Source organism: Torulaspora delbrueckii, chromosome 4, assembly GCF_000243375.1.
Source record: "Torulaspora delbrueckii CBS 1146 chromosome 4, complete genome".
NCBI lineage: Eukaryota > Fungi > Ascomycota > Saccharomycetes > Saccharomycetales > Saccharomycetaceae > Torulaspora > Torulaspora delbrueckii.
Genome location: NC_016504.1, coordinates 928,786 through 948,838, shown reverse-complemented (window position 1 = coordinate 948,838; position 20,053 = coordinate 928,786). Strand labels below are relative to the sequence as shown.

At 41.1% G+C, this 20,053-nt stretch overlaps 12 protein-coding genes across 12 annotated transcripts; 8 read left to right on the top strand and 4 right to left on the bottom strand.

Annotated features, from left to right (window-relative positions):
• Positions 1-135: 135 nt before the first annotated feature.
• VPS52 (Vps52p) lies at positions 136-1,905 on the bottom strand (the record flags this gene model as incomplete). The annotated part of the gene is made up of 1 exon (XM_003681269.1): positions 136-1,905. The coding sequence occupies one exon, from the start codon at positions 1,903-1,905 to the stop codon at positions 136-138; it is 1,770 nt and encodes a 589-aa protein (XP_003681317.1).
• Positions 1,906-2,027: 122 nt separating this feature from the next.
• Positions 2,028-2,996, bottom strand: RFC4 (replication factor C subunit 4; the record flags this gene model as incomplete). Its single annotated transcript, XM_003681268.1, has 1 exon — positions 2,028-2,996. One exon carries the CDS (start codon positions 2,994-2,996, stop codon positions 2,028-2,030), a length of 969 nt encoding a protein of 322 aa, XP_003681316.1.
• A 435-nt stretch (positions 2,997-3,431) lies between these two features.
• TRM10 (tRNA (guanine(9)-N(1))-methyltransferase) lies at positions 3,432-4,394 on the top strand (the record flags this gene model as incomplete). The annotated part of the gene is made up of 1 exon (XM_003681267.1): positions 3,432-4,394. The coding sequence occupies one exon, from the start codon at positions 3,432-3,434 to the stop codon at positions 4,392-4,394; it is 963 nt and encodes a 320-aa protein (XP_003681315.1).
• Positions 4,395-4,613: 219 nt separating this feature from the next.
• On the top strand, positions 4,614-5,525 carry YPQ1 (cationic amino acid transporter; the record flags this gene model as incomplete). Its single annotated transcript, XM_003681266.1, has 1 exon — positions 4,614-5,525. The coding sequence occupies one exon, from the start codon at positions 4,614-4,616 to the stop codon at positions 5,523-5,525; it is 912 nt and encodes a 303-aa protein (XP_003681314.1).
• A 252-nt stretch (positions 5,526-5,777) lies between these two features.
• On the top strand, positions 5,778-8,291 carry SPO21 (Spo21p; the record flags this gene model as incomplete). The annotated part of the gene is made up of 1 exon (XM_003681265.1): positions 5,778-8,291. One exon carries the CDS (start codon positions 5,778-5,780, stop codon positions 8,289-8,291), a length of 2,514 nt encoding a protein of 837 aa, XP_003681313.1.
• A 331-nt stretch (positions 8,292-8,622) lies between these two features.
• On the top strand, positions 8,623-11,511 carry MSH2 (mismatch repair ATPase MSH2; the record flags this gene model as incomplete). The annotated part of the gene is made up of 1 exon (XM_003681264.1): positions 8,623-11,511. One exon carries the CDS (start codon positions 8,623-8,625, stop codon positions 11,509-11,511), a length of 2,889 nt encoding a protein of 962 aa, XP_003681312.1.
• A 369-nt stretch (positions 11,512-11,880) lies between these two features.
• Positions 11,881-12,858, top strand: ARA1 (D-arabinose 1-dehydrogenase (NAD(P)(+)) ARA1; the record flags this gene model as incomplete). Its single annotated transcript, XM_003681263.1, has 1 exon — positions 11,881-12,858. One exon carries the CDS (start codon positions 11,881-11,883, stop codon positions 12,856-12,858), a length of 978 nt encoding a protein of 325 aa, XP_003681311.1.
• A 102-nt stretch (positions 12,859-12,960) lies between these two features.
• TDEL0D05150 (uncharacterized protein) lies at positions 12,961-15,951 on the bottom strand (the record flags this gene model as incomplete). Its single annotated transcript, XM_003681262.1, has 1 exon — positions 12,961-15,951. One exon carries the CDS (start codon positions 15,949-15,951, stop codon positions 12,961-12,963), a length of 2,991 nt encoding a protein of 996 aa, XP_003681310.1.
• A 548-nt stretch (positions 15,952-16,499) lies between these two features.
• Positions 16,500-17,414, top strand: APD1 (Apd1p; the record flags this gene model as incomplete). Its single annotated transcript, XM_003681261.1, has 1 exon — positions 16,500-17,414. The coding sequence occupies one exon, from the start codon at positions 16,500-16,502 to the stop codon at positions 17,412-17,414; it is 915 nt and encodes a 304-aa protein (XP_003681309.1).
• A 22-nt stretch (positions 17,415-17,436) lies between these two features.
• MPD2 (protein disulfide isomerase MPD2) lies at positions 17,437-18,234 on the bottom strand (the record flags this gene model as incomplete). The annotated part of the gene is made up of 1 exon (XM_003681260.1): positions 17,437-18,234. The coding sequence occupies one exon, from the start codon at positions 18,232-18,234 to the stop codon at positions 17,437-17,439; it is 798 nt and encodes a 265-aa protein (XP_003681308.1).
• Positions 18,235-18,422: 188 nt separating this feature from the next.
• TDEL0D05120 (uncharacterized protein) lies at positions 18,423-19,157 on the top strand (the record flags this gene model as incomplete). Its single annotated transcript, XM_003681259.1, has 1 exon — positions 18,423-19,157. The coding sequence occupies one exon, from the start codon at positions 18,423-18,425 to the stop codon at positions 19,155-19,157; it is 735 nt and encodes a 244-aa protein (XP_003681307.1).
• A 170-nt stretch (positions 19,158-19,327) lies between these two features.
• On the top strand, positions 19,328-20,020 carry SPP381 (U4/U6-U5 snRNP complex subunit SPP381; the record flags this gene model as incomplete). Its single annotated transcript, XM_003681258.1, has 1 exon — positions 19,328-20,020. The coding sequence occupies one exon, from the start codon at positions 19,328-19,330 to the stop codon at positions 20,018-20,020; it is 693 nt and encodes a 230-aa protein (XP_003681306.1).
• Between the last annotated feature and the right edge of the window lie 33 nt (positions 20,021-20,053).

The following is a 20,053-nucleotide window of genomic DNA, read 5'->3' as shown; positions in this document are numbered from 1 at the left end:
TGTATAATTGAGGATACGTATATGACTATTAGATATGTTCTAATTCATTTTAGCTCGAGAAATATCAATCAAGTTGGATGGCTAATGGAGCATTGCTTGTTAGGTGAGTTTATTGATTACAACAAGCGATGAAAATCATGTGACTCTACTAAAGGCTTCAACCAGAGCTTTGAAATGGTCTTCAGTCTCCCTCACAATTAGTGGTAGTGCTTCTGAGTCGCTTTCATGAATGTGCTGATGCTGTATGGAGTTGTAAAGGAACATGTAATTTGTCGCAAGTAATCTTTCCGGTGACTTGACTCTCTTGCTACATTTAGTCATGACAGTCTCGAAATCATTTCTTAACCGAGTAATGGAGTTGTATAACGGTTCAGATCTCTCGTCAATTTGCTCTTTGTGGGTAGTTGCCAACTTGAGGAAACTTGTCAAAAAGCGTGAGAATTGAACGGTCAATTCATGAGGGGTCGTCAGAGGATCTCTATGGTTTGGGTTTCCATAAATTTTTGCTACGGTTGTCGTTATAGGAACTTTGCGTAAACTCTCGCATTGAAAGTCTACGAGTTGTTGGAATTTGGGCCAAAGAATCATGAGCTGGCTGCTTAAAAAATCTCCTACCGCGGAGAGATCATGTTTCTGGGACTCAAACTGTAGTTGCTGTACGACCCTGATACTTATCAAAATACCAAAAATATCGTATGTCTTTTGAATAAGATGCTTGGTGTATTCAAGCGCTTCAGCAAAGGTTGGTTGAAAAATCTGCTCTATAATACCTTTCACTTCCTCTTCATTGTCACCAATCTGGAAGAACTTTGCTAGAAATGTCAATTCGACTCTACAATTGTCCAGTATGGCTAGATTTAAGTTCTTGAAACCAACCTCGATGTAGTTTTGCATTGTGTTGTTCTCTGCAATTTGTGAGACCATGACCGTATTATCTTCCTGAGTTAAAAGTGAGATTCTCTTATCTACTTGGAAATATTCTTGGATCGAATCGTCCGTCACAGGTCCTGCCGATCTTCCATAGTTAGTGGAGAGATAACTGGAAAGCCCGTACGCACTGGATCTGTTCACTGACGTATTCGTAAGTCCGTTTCCCAGGGCATATTGTGAGTCAATGGTTTTAAATTGTAGAATCGTCAGGGATCTAATATACCGCGAAAAGTATGCTTTGTAGTACCACCTCATGCTATACGCATAAGCTTGTCTTAGTTCGAGGGCCAAAGAATGATTGTTCTTTACTATGAATTGAAATATCTCGCGGACTTGCATCATTCTTTGCTGGATTTGTTGCGAGGGGACTGGCTGATGACTCCGTAACAGCTTGATTTGATGTATTATGAAACGCCGCGACCTTTCCAATACCACTACTCTTAAGTACTCCAGTACCTTACACAATTCATCGAAATCCTTTGGTTTTGCAGTATCATCAGAGTTTTGGTATTTGGCATAAATCTCTTGTTTATCCTTTAAAAAGTCGATACAGTCGAGCCATGATTGATTTATTTTGCCATGAACAGCTTCATTTATTACATTGGGGGGGATAATGAGATCATTCACTAGAGGACTAACGTTCGCCAATTTAGTAGAGTTGTATTCGAGTAGTGACTTTAGCTCAGATGATTTATTCCTGATAAATCCCAAATCACTAGTAAATTCGGACAATTGCTGGTTAAATCGCTGAATGTATTCACGCAAGGGCGGGATTACTTCTTCAACCGTATATTGGACCTTGACATGCTTTTCCCGTAGTCTCTCCAGCTCCTTCCAGAGGCTATTGTTTGCTTGAAATCTTTGATCACGACAATTGGTCAAATAGGCCGTTTGGTAATCAGTTTCCAGTTCCGAATCTTCATATGCCAACAGTTTTTCGGTTTCCACGCCCAATACATTACCCAATGCCTCCATTAAGCCTTCTGTTCTAACTTTAAAATTCGATATTGAAATTTCAATGTGGACCTTTTTTCATTTAGTCGCTTCGAGCCTTCATAACTACTCTATTAGGTGACATTCAGCACTCGCGTTATACATTATCTTAGTCTATGTATTCTGGCTAATAAGCTCGCCAGCTGCAAATAGGTACCCACACCTTCGAGTATTCTCATGTGTGTTATACCTATCTCTTTGATCATCTCCAATCTCTGAGCTTCTTTCACTTGATACAATGACTTAGTAACACGAAAGGAAGTCGTGACAATATCGACAGCAGAGTATCCTTTATCCCAAAGATCGTTCTTCAAATGTGATATAGATTCTTCCAGTGTATCTGCAAGTAACATTTTCTTGACAATCAAAGGATGCGGTGAGTCTACAATCTTAAAGACGTTGTCACCACTAACTAGACCATGACCAGCCACGGTACTTTGTAAATTATTAATAGCCTGTCTCATATCTCCCTCTGCGGTAAAGATGATAGCTTCCAGTCCATCATTTGTAAAAGACACATTTTCAGCCTTTATGATCTCCATAAGTCTCTTCAAGACCTGTTCATCGGATAGTTTGGAGTATCGTAAGATTGCGCATCTACTTTGCAAAGGTTCAATGATCTTATTGCTCTGATTGCAGGCAAACGCGAATCGTGTGGTGTTGGAATATAGTTCCATGGTTCTCCTTAAAGCCTGCTGAGCACCAGCTGTCATCGAATCAGCTTCATCAAGGATAATAATCTTGTGCTTTCCCGGTGGCAAGTGGCACTTCTTTTGTGCGAAATGCTTGATCTGATTTCTCACAACGTCAATACCTCTGTCATCAGAAGCATTGAGTTCCAACACTGCCTGCGAATACGATTTCCCCAAAAGTTCATGCGCAAGACAATGAACCGACGTAGTCTTACCAATACCAGGAAGGCCTGATATAATCATATGGGGCATATTACCATCTTTTGCAATTTGCTCCAATCTTTCGACGGTTTCCTCATTACCAACTATATCCTTCAACTTCTCAGGACGATATTTCTCTACCCACGGAAGTTGCAAGGTCAATTGAGGTCTAGACATCATGAAATGCCCAAATTTGGTGGTCTGAAACTGTTCACGTTTACTAACTTGCAAGTGTTATAACTCGCGTCTCTTATATGATCAAGTAACCCTGCCGGGGTGTCCTAGGAAGAGGTAAGTTAATTGATTCGATTCGGGCTTCGAAAGGTGATCTTATTACAAGGGCTTCGTGAGCTTTTCATAAATTTTGCTCGTATTTTCAAGTTGCAAGACTGAATTTTGGTGTAATTGCACAAATTCGCTTCGCTAGAGGACTTAGAGATTGAAAAGTATTCACAAAGTAAACTCAAAGCTATAGTCCTCCATGAATTTTCACAAAACTACATAAGGGGGCGCATAGTGTTCTTACGAGGCTCTAAATTCGAACATTCAAACTATTTTAATGTCAATTTGATGAATTTTGATGAATTTTTCAAGCGATGAGCTAAAAAAAAAAAAATGACAGTTGATCAGTTGAATCTCGATAGAACAGGTTCCATCCCATCTCTAGAGATCTCGTTGTGGCTGTTCAATATGTCGGAGCCTGATGAGGAAATTATTATAAGAAGGTCCACAGTTCTTCCACCGGTTCCTGAGGGTATGTCGAAGAGGCAGTGGAAGAAAGTGTGGAAGAAACAGCAGTACAAGGACCTGTCGGAAGAATACGCCAAAGTACGTAAGCAAAAACGTAAGAAGGCTAAGGAGAATAGAAGAGCCAAGATCCAGGCATTTTTAGACCGAGGTGAAGAGATCCCCGAGGAATTGAAAAGACCACCAAAGGTCAACGTCAACCAGAAGGAGTCTGGCATCAATATTATAATAGACTGTGCATTCGACGACCTGATGAATGATAAGGAGATCGTCAGTACGTCAAACCAAATCACAAGGGCTTATTCAAGTAATAGACGAGAACAATACTCGGCAAATATCGTGGTGACGTCTTTCAACAAAAGGCTCAAGGAAAGATTCGATGAGGGACTCAAGGGCTGTAACTATGAGCAATGGAAAAACTTTAAATTCACAGCGGATGAGGATGCCATTTTGGAAGCTGACAAGTCCAAATTGGTGTACTTAACAGCCGACACAGACGAAAAGATTGACTCATTGGACTCTGGCATGACATACATCGTCGGAGGAATAGTCGACAAGAACAGGCACAAACTTTTATGTTACAACAAAGCCAAAGAACTAGGTATTCCAGCAAGAAGACTGCCTATCGGAGAGTATATAAACGTGGCGGGAAGGAAAGTGCTGACCACAACACACGTTATACAACTGATGCTCAAATATTTCGACAATCACGACTGGAAAGAAGCTCTAGAGTATGTTTTACCGCCAAGAAAATTGGATCAAGCGTCAGAAACCGACCAGACAGAAAACGATGCTGAGGAGGACAGCCCAGCAGATCTAACAAACTTATAGACGTCACATATATAGCTTTGATCGACTCATTTACTGACCTTTAAGCTGAAATTTTTTTCGGGTAACAAGAGCATAGGCGTCAAGTGAAAAATTTCCACTAGTTGCTCTGCATATAAGACTCGAAAAGAGTCATCGCTAGTATTTTGATGGTTTATAAGCACTTCAGTATCTATACTTCAAGATAATTGATTTTAGAAAGCCGATTCAAGTTTTTTATCGATGCACTTTGTACCTATAGAGTGGACCGCACAGACGGTTAGTGGAATAACAGGATCGATATCCATCGCTTGTTGGGTCATTGTGTTTGTTCCTCAAATTTACGAGAATTTTTACCGTAAATCTGCAGATGGTCTATCACTGCTTTTCGTTATATTGTGGTTAGTGGGTGACGTTTTCAACTTGCTAGGGGCCGTTTTACAAAAATTGTTACCTACAATGATAATACTAGCGGCGTACTATACGGTCGCTGATATCGCACTCTTATTGCAATGTCTATGGTATGGTCCCGAACAAAAAATTGACCCTATTCACCTATCGCCTGCTAATCCCATCAATGAGAACGTTTTGCAAGATGTCTTCAACGAAAATCAACCTTTACTACACGCACAATCTTCAGCTCCACTTTCGAGAGACAACGTAGGTGGAATTATTGAAAGTGCTGATGATTTATTAGAGTCTGAGAGGGAAGTTGTTAAGAAAAACTACCTGCATGATAGTGTCATTGTATTATCTGTTATATTGGCCGGGTTCCTTTCTTGGTATATCTCCTACTGTCAAAACCCAAACCGTTCGAAACCAGACGGACCAAGTTTGGAGCTTAACATCCTAGCTCAAGTTTTTGGTTACATAAGTGCTGTGCTTTATTTGGGTTCCCGTGTACCACAGATTCTATTGAACTTTGAAAGACAATCATGTGAAGGAATTTCGTTCCTATTTTTCCTCTTTGCATGTTTAGGTAATACTACTTTTATCATCTCTGTGTTGGCCATCTCTTTCGATCCTCAATACCTACTTTTGAATGCTTCCTGGTTAGTCGGTAGTTCTGGTACTTTGATAATGGACTTCATCATCTTTGCACAGTTCTTTGCATACCACAGGGATCCAAAATTGTCTGAACAGGACACAGTATAATACCTATCTATTTCACCTCCGGCTCATATTTTCAAATATTTTTTTCCTTACCATGGTGGCATTAATTCGGCTTCCTATGGGTTTCGTTAGAACGACACAAAATCCGCTCTTGTGACGCTAATTAAATAATAATTTAATGGACCTACGAAAGAACAAAAATTCAAGAGAACTCAGGAAAAGGCTTGTTAGTTAGATTACTTTAGTTCTCGATACATTGAGAAGAGGTTAATTTTCACTATTAAGTGGCAAAAGATGAACTCTGAAATACAAGAGCAAACTCCCCACACGGACGCCGACGTGATAATTGAGTCATCGAAGGAGGAAGTAACGCAGATCGAAATCAGAACTGCCGGGTCAAATATACCAATATTGGAAGATTATTCCATTCGGGAAGATAATGAGATTACTAGTTCAGATGATGATGAAAATGAAGAGCATCATGATTCTTCCTTTAGAAGTTGGTTCTCTCGGTCAAGACATCACAAACTTTCAGCGACTGAGAGCCCAGTTAAATTGGAACCTGTTTTGACCAATGAATCTGCTATTGCTGAGGGTACTCCTCAGCGGCAAGGAAGTAGGAGAGGTGGTTTCCGGGCATTTTTTAAAAGAGACTCTGCTCATGAAAAGGAAGAGCAGGTGAATTTGCAGGTTGGTGCTCAGGGTGATGAGGGCGTTGAACTGGCGAAAAGTGCTGGTGATGCGCAAGAAGAATCCAAGCTGCCAGAGACGCCAACGACACCAACAACTCCAACAAGTAGTAAATTTTGGAAACATTTTAGAAGTCATCATCATCGTCACCGTCATGCTACTGAGATGGTGACTTCATCTGGTGTGAGTGAAATTCCAGCTGTTGAGACCTTAAGGCTTCCAAGTACCGACGACGCCGATATGATTTCACATGAAGAAAAACGCCAGAAAAATATGGCCAAACTGGCAGATCAGTTAGAAGCTGTATCTCCAGGATCTTCTCCAGAACGTGATGCCGGTGAACTAGATGCAATTATGACTCCGGAGAGGAACGGTTTGAACGAAAACTCCTCAGAGTCTGCAAGTACCTCCAGTTCTATAGAAAGAGCACAGCTATTGAAAGAAAGGGTTGGACTAGTGTTTTCCGCTTCACCCGCAGAAAGTCACGAAGGTAAACCAGATGAGGTATCGCCTTTGACTCCACATGGAGATGTTGTAGAAAATCCATACAATTATGTCTTTGAACCTGCCAAACAAAAGTTCATCACGCCTGTGGCACAGGATTCTACCGTCATTGACAACAGTTCCCTTGCACTTAAGAATTTTGACAATGCTTTGAAATTGATGACGAAGGATGCTAAGATCTCGTCATACATTGGCGGACGTTCATCTGTCACAATTGCTGAAATTTCAAATCAATTGCTTGATTTTATTAAGCATGAGGTCCAATGTCAGGAGCATCTTCGTGAAGAGAATAAAGCTTTGTCTGGTGATTTGGAATCGAGCAAAAGTGAATTGGCAAATTTGCTAAGTGAGTTTAAGGCAAAAGAAGCAAACAACTTGGAACTACAGAAGCAATTAGATGAGGTCAAGGAAAATGTCAAAGCGCACAGAGCTGATTTAATTTATTCAAAGGATGAGTGTCAGAAAAAAATTGCTGAGAAACAGGAGCTGGAAAGGTCATTGAAAGAAACTAGTGAAATTTTGAAATCACTGAAACTCGAGCTTTCTGAATTCAAAGAACAATGCTTGAAGAAGGATGCAAAAAAGGTGGAGTTGGAGAAAGCGTTAGATAATTCAAACGAGAAAATTTACAAAATGGACAAAGATTTGGAGGAAGCCACGGATGAAATCGATATGCTTTCTGAGGAAGTGGAGAGTTACAAGGGAAAAATTCAAGAAGCTAAAACTAGCGAGAGGATGGCGATTGAAAGGGCAGAAAAGGATATCTCACAGGCTAAAAAAGAGACCGAGTCGGAAATCAAGAGCAAGAATGAATTAAAAACAGATATTGCAGTTCTAAAATCCAAGCTGGAAGATTTACAGAAGGAACATAAAAATTTGGTTTTCGATCATGAAATGTTACAAGAAAAGCACAGCATTACGACCACAAGGCTTGCAGATTTAGCGGGTACTTTCAGTAAGGAACAGGGAACTGAAAGAGAGATGAGAGATAATATTGAGGCGACTGGGAACAAATTGCGTCGCTATGAGAACACAATTGAAATACTCAAGATTGGTAATTTAAAAATTCAAGAAAATTTCCACAGGGAAAGACGTAAGGTACTTGACTTGAGACAAGAGAACAATTTGTATCAAAAACAACTTCAATTCATAGAGTGTCACAGGTCTCAATCTCTTCAATTCATGTCGCATTTGATGTTCTACTACAGAAACATTGTCACTGATGAGACATTGGCTCAGTTCGACTTCTATCTGAAGAAATTGAATGAGTCAAACTTTGGTCTCAATATTGTTCGAATGAAAGATGATGAACTTAAGGAATGCTTTAAAGAACGTGAAGCCGTGGTGGTCAAGTTCTATAAGGAAATAGCCAAGCAAATGTTCTTAGACCAAGTGGTGGCAAAGCATGTGTCGTACATGCGATCCAATAATTTCCTCAGCAGCCAATTGGCAGGTCTGAGAAAACAAATCCATGAATATGAGCAATACGTGAATCGTCTCCTAAAGGAGATCAAAACTCAAAAGAATATACAAGGAAAAAATAAACAAAAGATTGATCAAATATCGCAGAAAAATGCTGAGTACAAATCCAAGATCTCTCAAATAGCGAACTGAACCAATTATGAGAAAACGTAGCTCAAATATAGACAATTATAAATAATTTTATTGTATGACAGTTTACACCGCTTTGCCTCTAGAAACGATTGATAAATTGTTAAAAACCTAGCATCGATCACATCCTTCATCTAAGTCGATCAATTGAATGTCAAATAAGTGTCGAGTTCTTCGATTGTTACACCTTACAGCTTTACGCGACTTTCCAATTCTTTCGCGTAGCATTTTTTTCTCTGACATAAAGGTCTTTAGTACATCGAAGATTCCCATCTCCTCTCGACAGCGATCCAAGGTCGACCAAACCGTCTCATCCAGTCACCGGGGACCTATTATGTCATCTACAAGACCAGACTTAAAGTTTTCTGATATCTCTGAGGAGCGTGGATTCTATAAAAGATTTGTGAGCCTACCAGAAAAGCCTTCTTCAACCGTAAGAATAGTGGATAAGGGAGATTACTACACCGTTATCGGGGAAGATGCACATTTTGTGGCAGATAATGTATATCATACACAGTCTGTGTTGAAAGATTGCAAAGTTGATGGGGTAGTAGCGAAGGAATTCAAGGGCCCAATGAAATATGTTACGGTATCACCTCAGGTTGCCAGTAGCTTACTGAAGACGTGCCTTTTGGATCTCAACTACAAGGTAGAGATTTACGATAAATCGTGGAAGCTTTTGAAGAGTGCATCCCCTGGAAATATCGAACAAGTACAGGATATAATGAATGTTGCCGTGGACTCATCAATAGTCATGGCAAGCTTGAAGCTACAGTTCAATTCGCAGGAAGGTTTTTGCGTTATTGGAGTGTCATTTGTTGATACTAGTGATTATAAAATTGGGATGCTTGATATTATAGACAATGAGGTTTTCTCGAACTTAGAGAGTTTTCTGATCCAGTTAGGTGTGAGAGAGTGTTTGCTGCCGGATTTGTCTAAAAACGAAAACCTGAATAGTGAAATGAAGAAGATCTGTAGTGTTATTGAACGCTGCAACTGCGTGGCAACATTCATTAAGAGCCAAGATTTTTCAGAAAAAAATGTAGAGATTGATTTGACTAAACTTGTGGGTGATGAACTATCGCTCTCCTTGTCGAAATACTCCAACTTGGCACTAGGCGCGTGCGGAGCCCTTCTAGGTTATTTGCAATTGCTAAGTGATCAGGACCAAATTGGCAAATATGAAGTGATGCAGCACTCTTTGGAGGAGTTCATAAAATTGGACGCTTCTGCGATAAAAGCATTAAATCTTTTCCCACAAAATAATTCGCAGTCATTAACTATATCTGGGCCGAATGCTTCCTTCGGGAGCTTAGGTTCCAATAGAAGTAAGATTACATCATTGTTTCAGTTACTAAACAATTGTAAAACCAACGCTGGTGTGAGACTACTAAATGAATGGCTAAAACAACCACTGACTGATGTAGAAAAAATTACAAAAAGGCATATTCTTGTGGAATATTTGATCGATCAATTAGAACTAAGACAAATGCTACAATCTGACTACTTACCAGCAATTCCTGACGTTCGTCGGATCACTAAGAAATTAATGGGGAGCAGTAATCTCGAAGGAGTGTTAAAGATTTATCAATTTTGCAAGAAGATTCCAGAGATAACGCAGCTGTTGGAGTCCTTTTTGAGTGATGATCAGGTGCAGAACGAAGTTAAAAATTTAATTAAGGCTGTCTGGTTGGACCCTTTATTGGCCCAAACGGGTCCACTTGCTAGTTTAGAAGAAATGGTTGAAACCACGGTTGACTTAGAGGTCTTTGAACAATCCAACGAATACATGATCAAGGTAGAATTCAACGAGGAGCTCGCTCGAATCAGAGATCAACTAGATTCACTAAGGGATCAAATCAATGCCATACATATGGAATCCGCAGAAGATCTCGGTTTTGACCCAGAGAAGAAGCTAAAATTGGAGAACCATCACATACACGGATGGTGTATGAGATTGACCCGTAACGATGCCAAGGAGTTGCGTAAACGTAAGGAGTATATGGAGTTGTCGACCGTGAAGGCTGGTATTTATTTCAGTACTAAGAAGCTCAAGGAAATAGCTAATGAGACTGCAACTCTCCAGAAGGAATATGAAAAACAGCAATCTACACTGGTCAAAGAGATTGTCAGCATAACGCTCACTTACAGCCCAGTACTTGAACGTTTATCACTGATCTTAGCCAATCTCGACGTTTTGTGCTCATTTGCGCATGCATCCTCCTACGCTCCTATTCCCTATATCAGACCCATAATGCATGGACTCAACACTCAAAGAAAGACACGTTTGACTAATTCGAGACATCCAGTCCTTGAAATGCAGGACGATGTCGCATTTATCTCCAATGACGTATTACTGGAGGACGACGTGGCTAATTTCCTAATCATTACGGGACCAAACATGGGCGGTAAATCTACCTACATCAGACAAGTCGGTGTCATTTCACTGATGGCTCAAATCGGTTGCTTCGTTCCTTGCGAAGAAGCAGAGATCGCCGTAGTTGACGCAATTCTGTGCAGAGTCGGTGCAGGAGACTCCCAATTGAAAGGAGTATCAACATTCATGGTAGAGATGTTGGAGACCGCTTCGATTCTAAAAAATGCTACTAAGAACTCTCTCATTATTGTGGACGAATTAGGTCGTGGTACTAGCACGTACGATGGTTTCGGGCTTGCATGGGCAATTGCAGAATTCATAGCAGGCAAGATTGGCTGCTTCGCACTGTTTGCAACCCATTTCCACGAGCTAACAGCATTGTCGGACAAGCTATCCAATGTGCAAAATATGCATGTTGTAGCACATATCGAGAAAGGCGACTCAAATCACAACGACAGTGACGATATTACGCTACTTTACAAGGTCGAGCCTGGCATTTCAGACCAGTCGTTCGGAATCCATGTTGCGGAAGTCGTTCAATTTCCGCAAAAGATCATCAAGATGGCCAAGCGCAAGGCCGAAGAGCTCGAAAGTCTGAAGCACTATAACAGAGAGATCAAAAAGGCTAAGTTAACGTCAGAGGAACTTTCGCATGGTAACAAATGCTTAAAGATTTTGCTAAAGGACTGGGTACGCCAAGTCAAAGAGCAAGGTCTCGATAAACCGGAAAATCTGTCGGATGAAAATTCCCAGGAAAAGATACAGCAATTGCTACGTTCCCTCGCCAAAGAAGCTCAAAAGAACAATGACAAATATCTGCAATACGTGTCCGAAATTTTACTGTGATAACAATCGTCGTTCCTTTCTCAGAAATTTTTCAATTCCAGCACGAATTCGCATAGTTAAGAAAGTTTCTCAAAATCCTACCCGCAATCACCGGGTGGCATGTAGAATAGGGCACTAAGCAACAAGTGAAAAAAATGCGTAATTGGGGGTAATTACCAAAATTGCAGGTAAAGGCAATTAACTCCTAGACCCCTTTGGTAAGTGCGCTTAGTTAACTCCGGTATCGCAAGGGAGAATAAAGCTTTTTGATAGCGATAACTATAAAATGAGAATGTATTCGCCTCCAATAGTTCTCAAGATATATTTGGTTTAAGACACAGCATTACTGACCAACTAACTAAATTGGAGGAATCAATTGACCATTTAGAAATGTTGCACCCAAAGAGTACTGAAATTTCATTTTTATTGAACAATGGCGTAAGGATGCCTGCCATTGGGCTGGGGACTGCCAATCCTCCAGAGAAGCTTGCAGAAACTAAACAGGCTGTCAAGGCTGCAGTTAAGGCTGGTTACAGAAATATAGACACTGCATGGGCCTATGGATCCGAACCATTTGTCGGTGAAGCAATCAAGGAATTAATTGAGGAAGGTGCCATTAAGAGAGAGGATTTGTTCATAACCAGTAAAGTGTGGCCTGTGCTTTGGGACGACGCCGAAAGATCTCTGCAAGAGTCTTTGAAGAGTCTAGGTGTTGATTACATTGACTTGTGGTTGCAACACTGGCCACTATGTTACAACAGGAGAGAAGACCCTCATGGTATCAACGGTCTGGCCAGAAACCCTGAGAAGGCCGATGGTAGTCCAGATTTCAATGAAAAAGCTGACTGGCTAGACACATACAAGCAGATGGAGCGCATATATTCCAACCCTAAAGATAACCGTGTAAGGGCCATCGGTGTTTCTAACTTCCCTGTTGAGTATTTGAAAAGGGTTCTGAAGGAATGCCCTGTCAAGCCAGTTTTAAACCAAGTTGAAATGCATCCACGTTTGCCCCAATTTGAATTGAACGAATTTTGCCATGATAATGATATTAAACTGACTGCTTACTCGCCACTAGGGTCCCATGGTGCCCCAATGGTGAAGCACCCATTGATCAAGGAGATGAGCCAGAAGTACAAGGCTTCTGAAAATGATATTTTGACCTCTTTCCATATCAGACAAGGTAACACCGTTGTCCCTAGGTCAATTAACTCCGTGAGAATTGCCTCTAACATTGAGTTTGTACCCTTGAGTAAGGATGACCTCGATAAATTGAAAGATTTGGGACGCACTGAACCAAAGAGATTTATTAATGAGAAATGGAACGCAGCAGTCCCAGGTTTCAGCGGTACTGGCCCTAAGATTTAAGGGATTAGATGAGTTTGTAAATGAATGCCCCCATGGGAGAAAATAATTTTCCATTATATAATACATATTGGTCAAGAAACGTCCTGTAACAACTATTAGTGCTTAACCGCGTGGTTGGCCTAGTCGGTCAGCTAAAACGTGTGAAAACCTTGTATCTCTATCATAAAACAACGCGTAAGGGTAGAATGAGTCCTGCAATTCTTCATAGTTCTGGCCAGAAACATCAACCGTGGAAAAGATGGTATCAGGTCCTATGAGTTCTTCGGCGAATGCTTCGGGGTTAAATGTGTCAGAATACTCTGACAAACTCAAGCCCTCAGTACGAAATAAAGATTCTTCCTGATGGACCTGCTCATCCAAATTCTTGTGCCCTCTACTAGGTGTAGGTAAGATCTCAAAAGGTTCTGAAGACCTGAAAAATCTTAGTGTGGAATCTCTAATGCCCGGAACTGAATTTTGCGAAAGGGGAAAGAAGTGCGAACTGGGTTCTACAAAATTGACTTTACTCTGATCCTCAGTTAAATTGAAATCTCTCATATAAGAGACCATACGATCGATGGAATCATTCTTGAGCTTATCCGCATGGCGCATTATTTTTTCTAGCATACCATCATAGATCCCAAGCTTAAAAGCAGGCTTTTTGTTCCGTGAGTGGCGGGCATTGTAGCTCTGAAGTAGTCTGGTTAGTAGTATTGTGTAAAAGAATACTGACGTATTCCATTTGTAATTATCAGAGACCAAGTACTCGGCATTATCTCCCACCAAGTGAGAGTGCGTCGCTATTAAAAGTTGAATAATTTCAGTCATTCGTTCATTCGGTTCATCGTCGATATTCTTTATGGCGTAGAGGATAAGCGTGAAGACACCTGTTAATAGTGAGAACAGTAGCGCATTATAGAGATGCCTCTCATAATCCACCATCTGAAAAAGTTTCAACATTTGCACACAGTACTCCACCTGATCGTCAACAAACAATCGATGAATGCTGGTGATTTGGTGACGAGATCCTATGGATTGTGCGGCATTATCGACAATAAAAGCCACTGCAAACATGCTTAGCACAATTCTTGCATGCATGCAGCGAAAGTGGCTTCGAAGTACACGGGAACAAGCGGTCTCAAATGTAAGGGCTGGATTGTCTACTCCATCTCGAACATATAGTAAAGAGATGTAATTTTTGTAGCTGCTCAATTGCATTGACGGATGCAATGTTTTAGCCCAGTTATCCAGATCTTCACGTAAAACTAATACCCTATCGATAGTATTATCAAATGAACAATTTACAGTACTTCTGACAGTAAAACAATTCTCGATTATCTTTTCCTCAAATCTTATAAGCTTTAAAATGAAATAGGACATATGCATAGGCAAAAAATCACAAAAATCAACCATATAACTCAAGCAGCTTTCTAAATTGGGCAGCTTTCTGATTTCGTCCTTGAACTTAGGTTTTTTCAGCTCAAGAGTCCTCTTAGCAAACTCGAAATAATTTTCATCTGAAAGCATATCCATGTCCTGATCTTTAATCAAGGTGAGGCGCGACAAGAAAACAGCGAACACTTTATCACAATTGCAGCAAAGCCACCATAAGCTTCTTCTCAGGACTTCCTCCTCCATAGTCAAATTAACGTATGACGATATTTGATTCAAGCCTAAATCGACAGCGAACCTTACGGCAGTTGAGTGTGTTGCATACGCAAGTTCAGTATCCAGTGTTTCTTGTAAATAAACACTTAGCAATAGCAGTCCTTGTACCCCGGTCACACTAGGTCCTCCAACTGACACTCGATTGTAGTAATAAATAGCATTCAGCAAGGTATCGTGCTCAATCTTACGAAGTTCTTCTTTACTGGGATCGTATCTGTCTTTTCTGAGACGATAGGAATCACTAGAGTTCATAACGCTCATCCTTGAGGCACTGAAGCAGATGCTAGCGTTTACCAGTAATAACTCCGCGTAGGATAGGCACTCTGATGTGTAGTATTCATCAATTAGTGAGGAGTAATAGTCTGCCATAATTATTGCCGGGGCGGATGCGACCAACATAGCAGATCTGAAAGATTCAACAATACGTTTAGCCTGAATTCTCGGTGGTATTGGATGTAAACAGTACTTCCCATCTTTGAAAAAGGGCACCGAGAAATCTGTCACAGCCTTCATTTGCAGAAGATGCCACTTCGTGGTTGTCGTCAAAAGTTCTCTAATTGGAGCTATTATTGAATTTTCCGTCTGGTGAGTTTGTAACTTCTTATCTGCCCAATTCAATATCCGTGGTGTCAGTAGAGTTGTGGAGTATTGCTTTGGTTTCGATTTCAATCGGTTGTCAGGCTGGCTGATTACCTCATTGCCCTGGACTAGTCTTTCTAGCATCCACCTCATTTTGGTCAGATTATCAGCAATAACAGACACTTTCTTATCAAGCTTTTCCACCTTACCGGACAGGTCTGCTTTTCGCTCGTTGCATTTAGGAACAAAAGGCATCGATTCGAATCTTTCCATATTGCCTGCATGATACTCATCTCCATTTTGTCCCATCCCAGGCGTGGGAGCAAACCCTAAGATGTTCAAATCCTCGGAGACTCCTCCCGACCCATCTATCGCCTCATTCGCTCTCTTCCTTTTCTCTACATCATCACGCACTCTGAAAGTGCAATTAGCATCATACTTTGTACAGTTACTACACTTGTTCGTCTGCGGATTGACTGGATCACACTTGATCTTTCTTCTCCTACAATGATCGCACGCCCTAGCAACCCGTTTCTTCGACTGCTGAGGACTTGAAGGATTACTACTACCCGATCCTATCATGACAGCGCCACTATGAGCCATGATAGAGGGTGGTAAGGGCATCGGTGAGTATTGCATCGCGCCCTGCTGTAGTTGATTATACGGTACACTTGCGTATCCAGCCGCCTGAGACCGCACAGGCCCTTGTTGAGGACAGCTGTTCAAATGATATCCATTATGCGTTTGACCATTGGTACGAACACCTGTGTTCCCGGTACCACTCGACGTCGGCACAACGTTCTCAGCCCAAAACTGGTCTTGTAAGGCAGATCCATCCTTCTTTAAAAACAGATTCAAACCATTCATGCCACAGACCCGGCCTAAAGCTCAATTGACCATGGAAATGCTTTCACAAACCTTCTGTAACCTTTACAAACGAGTATTATTGACAGTATTCTTTGAATTCCTTCTATGCTTCTCAGCATAAAAAATCGGGTAACGAACGAAGACTACTTATAGAAGAGCTTACTTTGAACCATACAAAGCCTTAACACACCAACTGTCTGGCAATCTTGTACTTGTTCAAATACTGTATGATAATGCAATTGGGCCCTTGTACACCGTTTTTCTGCCTTTTTTTAACCTTCTTGAATGCCTAACGATCTCGCAAAGTAATTAAAGAGCCGATCGGTTCTACTAGAGTGTAACAAGGGCACACCAAGTTGATCTAAGGCCTATTAGGAGCTGTAATTGACCATCAATAGGCTATTGAAGTTGTTGAGTTCTACTCTTCGGGTGCGGAAATAAACGGAGATACCTCCCATAAGCTTAAATGGTTATAGATGAAGAGGAACAATCAGGAATATAAACCACTTGTAGGATGACCAACGGTCGATAGAGGACTTCAAGATATCATGGGATTGCTGGGACTGTTCAAAGGTAAGAAGGATTCTGTGAATGCTGAAGCTACAAAAGACATTGGTGAAGTGGTAGAGATCTGCGATGAGTCCTCATGTGGTGGAGAGTGCAACGGGGATGAAGATGCTGAGTTGGAAAAGGGCGAAAGGGCATTTGGAAAATTAAAGATTGACCATGAGACTCCGTTGTATGGATCATCGAGGGCTCCGAGGATTCATTTCGTTGTGCCTACTTCGCAGACTGATTGGGAGCATGATGCATGCTTGGAAGACAAGAAGACTGTGCAATATGGGATATATAAGTGGTGCGAGAACCATAGTGATGAAGGAAAGTCGTTAACATGTGCTGTATCATCGCTGGCGAAGGATATCATGGACATTGAAGTGATGCGTGGTACTAAGAACAACGTCTTGGTATTGCCACACTTTATTTGGATTAACGATTTAAAAAGCGACAAAGTTGATGAAACTTTGAGTGATCTGGTTCCCAAACTGTTGGACAAGAAGCAAGATAGAAGCAAATTGTTGAATGAATACTCGAATTTGTCGGATGCTGGTGAAAAAGCGTTTGTTCTCCTCTGTTCGCATGCTACAAGGGACAAGAGATGCGGTATAGTGGCACCTTATTTGAAGAAATCATTCGATCTACGTTTGCAAAAATCGAACCTCTATCGAGATATATCTGACCGCACAGCCGGTGGTGTTAACGTGGTCTTTGTGAATCATGTCGGTGGTCATAAATTCGCTGCCAACGTTCAAGTTTTCCTTAGAGATCCAAATGTTCTCATCTGGTTGGGTCGCGTCACACCCAACAACGTTCCATATATAGTCAATGGGATGATTATACCTCACCAACCTAAGTTGCCATGGCCTGAGAAAGTCAGATGCATTCAAAAGTATCAATCTTGGTGATTTACAAAATGTAATACATAGTTTACAGCTCGTCGTGTATATCTTGGTTTATCAGCAGACGATTTAAGAGTTCTAATTTGAACCTAATGGTGTTGTACCCTTCACTATCTTTGGCTTCGTCGTTATTTTGAAGAATATTTTCTAATTTCAAACGTTCCTTTGCCAGTTGTGTACTAGTGAAACCTGACAGAGTGCTCTCCAGATATTTCTTGCCATCCTCGCAGAGTTTTTGCAAATTCTGCTGTTTTTCAGAACTGCAATCGTAATCCGAATCCGAGACCTTGTCTACTAGATTCAAACGTTTATCCTTACCTCTTACAGCTTCAATAAAAGCCCTCATAGCTTTTGCATCCCTGCTTCCATTATACTCAATGACTCTCTCTGAATCCAATTGCCACCTTGGATCCTTGTATTTGCTTGTTAGATAGTTCACAACTTTCCGCCATAGTGGCTCGGATGACTTTGTGGAAGGCAATGCTAGTGGCTTGTTACGGGGTTGAATCAGATGGATCATTGGAAACCCAGGGAACCCACTACATATAGTAGAGCCAAATATTTCACAATTGACTTCGAGAAAGTTCACCTTCGGTTCAGTTGCATCTTCCTCATAAGACTGCATCAATTCCACAAAATTAGGGGCAAGCTTCTTACAATGATGACACCAACTGGTAGTGTACTCAACCATCGTGTATGAATCATTATTATTCGCTGTGTCGTAGTACTGATCAAGCGACATCACCAATTCAACATGCTTCTTCTCTTGCTTTGCTAGGCCCAGTTGGGCCAAAATCAAAATTGACTGAAGAAATAACATTAGCATCTTCAAACTGCACCTCAGTGGACTGGTGAATTGGATTTCTTTCTTCACTTACCAGTGGTGATTAATTGGCTTTATTAGTGATAAAAAAGCGATGCGCTTTAAGGGATAGTATTACTAAAAGATACTCAATTTCATCAAGAGAATCGCAGACAAAAAACTGTACTTTCAATTCTATAACCGCTAACATTATGGTCAGCAGTCCCTTTATTTTGCAGATGCTCACGCTGCTGATGGTAGTCGTTACTGCTCACAGTGAGAAACGGGCTGCAATTTTGGCCAGGAGGATGGTTAATTTACAATCGAGCTTACATTTCAATTCATTAAGATCTGACGATATTCCAATCTCAATGGCCGAGTATTACGTGGCTTCAGATACCTGTAGTGACGTGGAAGGTTTATCTAACAATGGTGATCCCATCTTACTATTGAGCAAAATGAGTACCTCCTATAAGAACTGGCATAATAACGGAACTATCTCTGTGACTATAGAGAAGCCAAAAATGGGCCATTTCGATGGTATTATGGGTAAGCCTAGGGGTATTTTCTTTGGCAAATTGAGAGAGTTGCATCTATCTCATGAAAATGCCAAACGTTTGGCCGGTCACTTCCTAATAAGACATCCTGATGCCCGTCACTGGCTGCCAGATGACCATGAATCGCACGTTCACGATACCAGGTGGTTCGAATTCGAGGTACAGTCCGTTTATTTCGTTGGTGGCTTTGGTGACAGGTCATTCATCGGCAATATCTCTGGGAATGTTTACCATCAGGACTTGAGAGATGACGAGTCGTATCCATGTCATGAGGTAAACTTGCAAGATGCTTTACCCAAAGAGGTTGAGGGTGGATCTCGCTCATTGTCCCAACAATCTTCGTTTGACGGATTCTTCCAATTGATTAAGACACTTATTATGAACTATTAGAGAAGTTGACCTGTTACAACAGCTGACGTGATCGTTGAAGTTGGTATTCTTAAAGCTTCAATTATATCGTATTTAAAATTTTATGTTTTGTTTCCCATTATGATGTATAAAGTTCTGTGCTGAATCAAACTACATTTAAAATAACTGAACACAAGAAAGACTTTCGAGCTATGGCAATAAGGCATTTCAAGAGAGATGCTAATGGCAATGAAAGCGGTTCCGACTCACCAAAGAGCTCAGATGGGGAAGAACATGAGATAGATGACCCTCAGGAAGTGGTAGTTGATAGAGATGAGGAGCAAGAGAATGATAAAAGTGAAAATGAGGAAAGTAGTGATGTTGACAATTCTGAGAGCAGTAGCAGTGAAGATGAGGGTGTAGTACAATTTGAAAGACCTTTGTTTCTGCGAAGTGGGAAGAGGAAGCACGCAAGTGATGATGACTCGCAGGAAAGAGAATCTAGGAAACGAGGAACTGTAATGGAAAAGATACAGCATGAGAATCGAGCGATCAAGGCCCGAGAAGAGCTTGAGCTTCAAATGAAGAGTGAATATAGAACAGACGATATGCTAGGACGAGCGATGCTATTAGATGATAATGATTATGTTGATCCCGAACATGAGAAACAGGAATGGCTCAAACGACAGGAATTGAGACGAAAGCGGCATCGGGATGCCATGGTGGCCAGGCAATTGGAAGTTGAGGAGTATGAGGCCAACAAGCTCAAATTTAGTGATGCCCAGGATATCAAGGTCGATGGAGTTGCTTCTCGAGAGTCGAGAGCTGAAAAGATGATTCTAAAGCAAATCCAAGTCGCAAATGGAAACCTTCAAGGGCTCAAGGCACACAGTTCGCTGCATTGAACGGATCACCAGGTAATTCGAAGGAAGACTCAG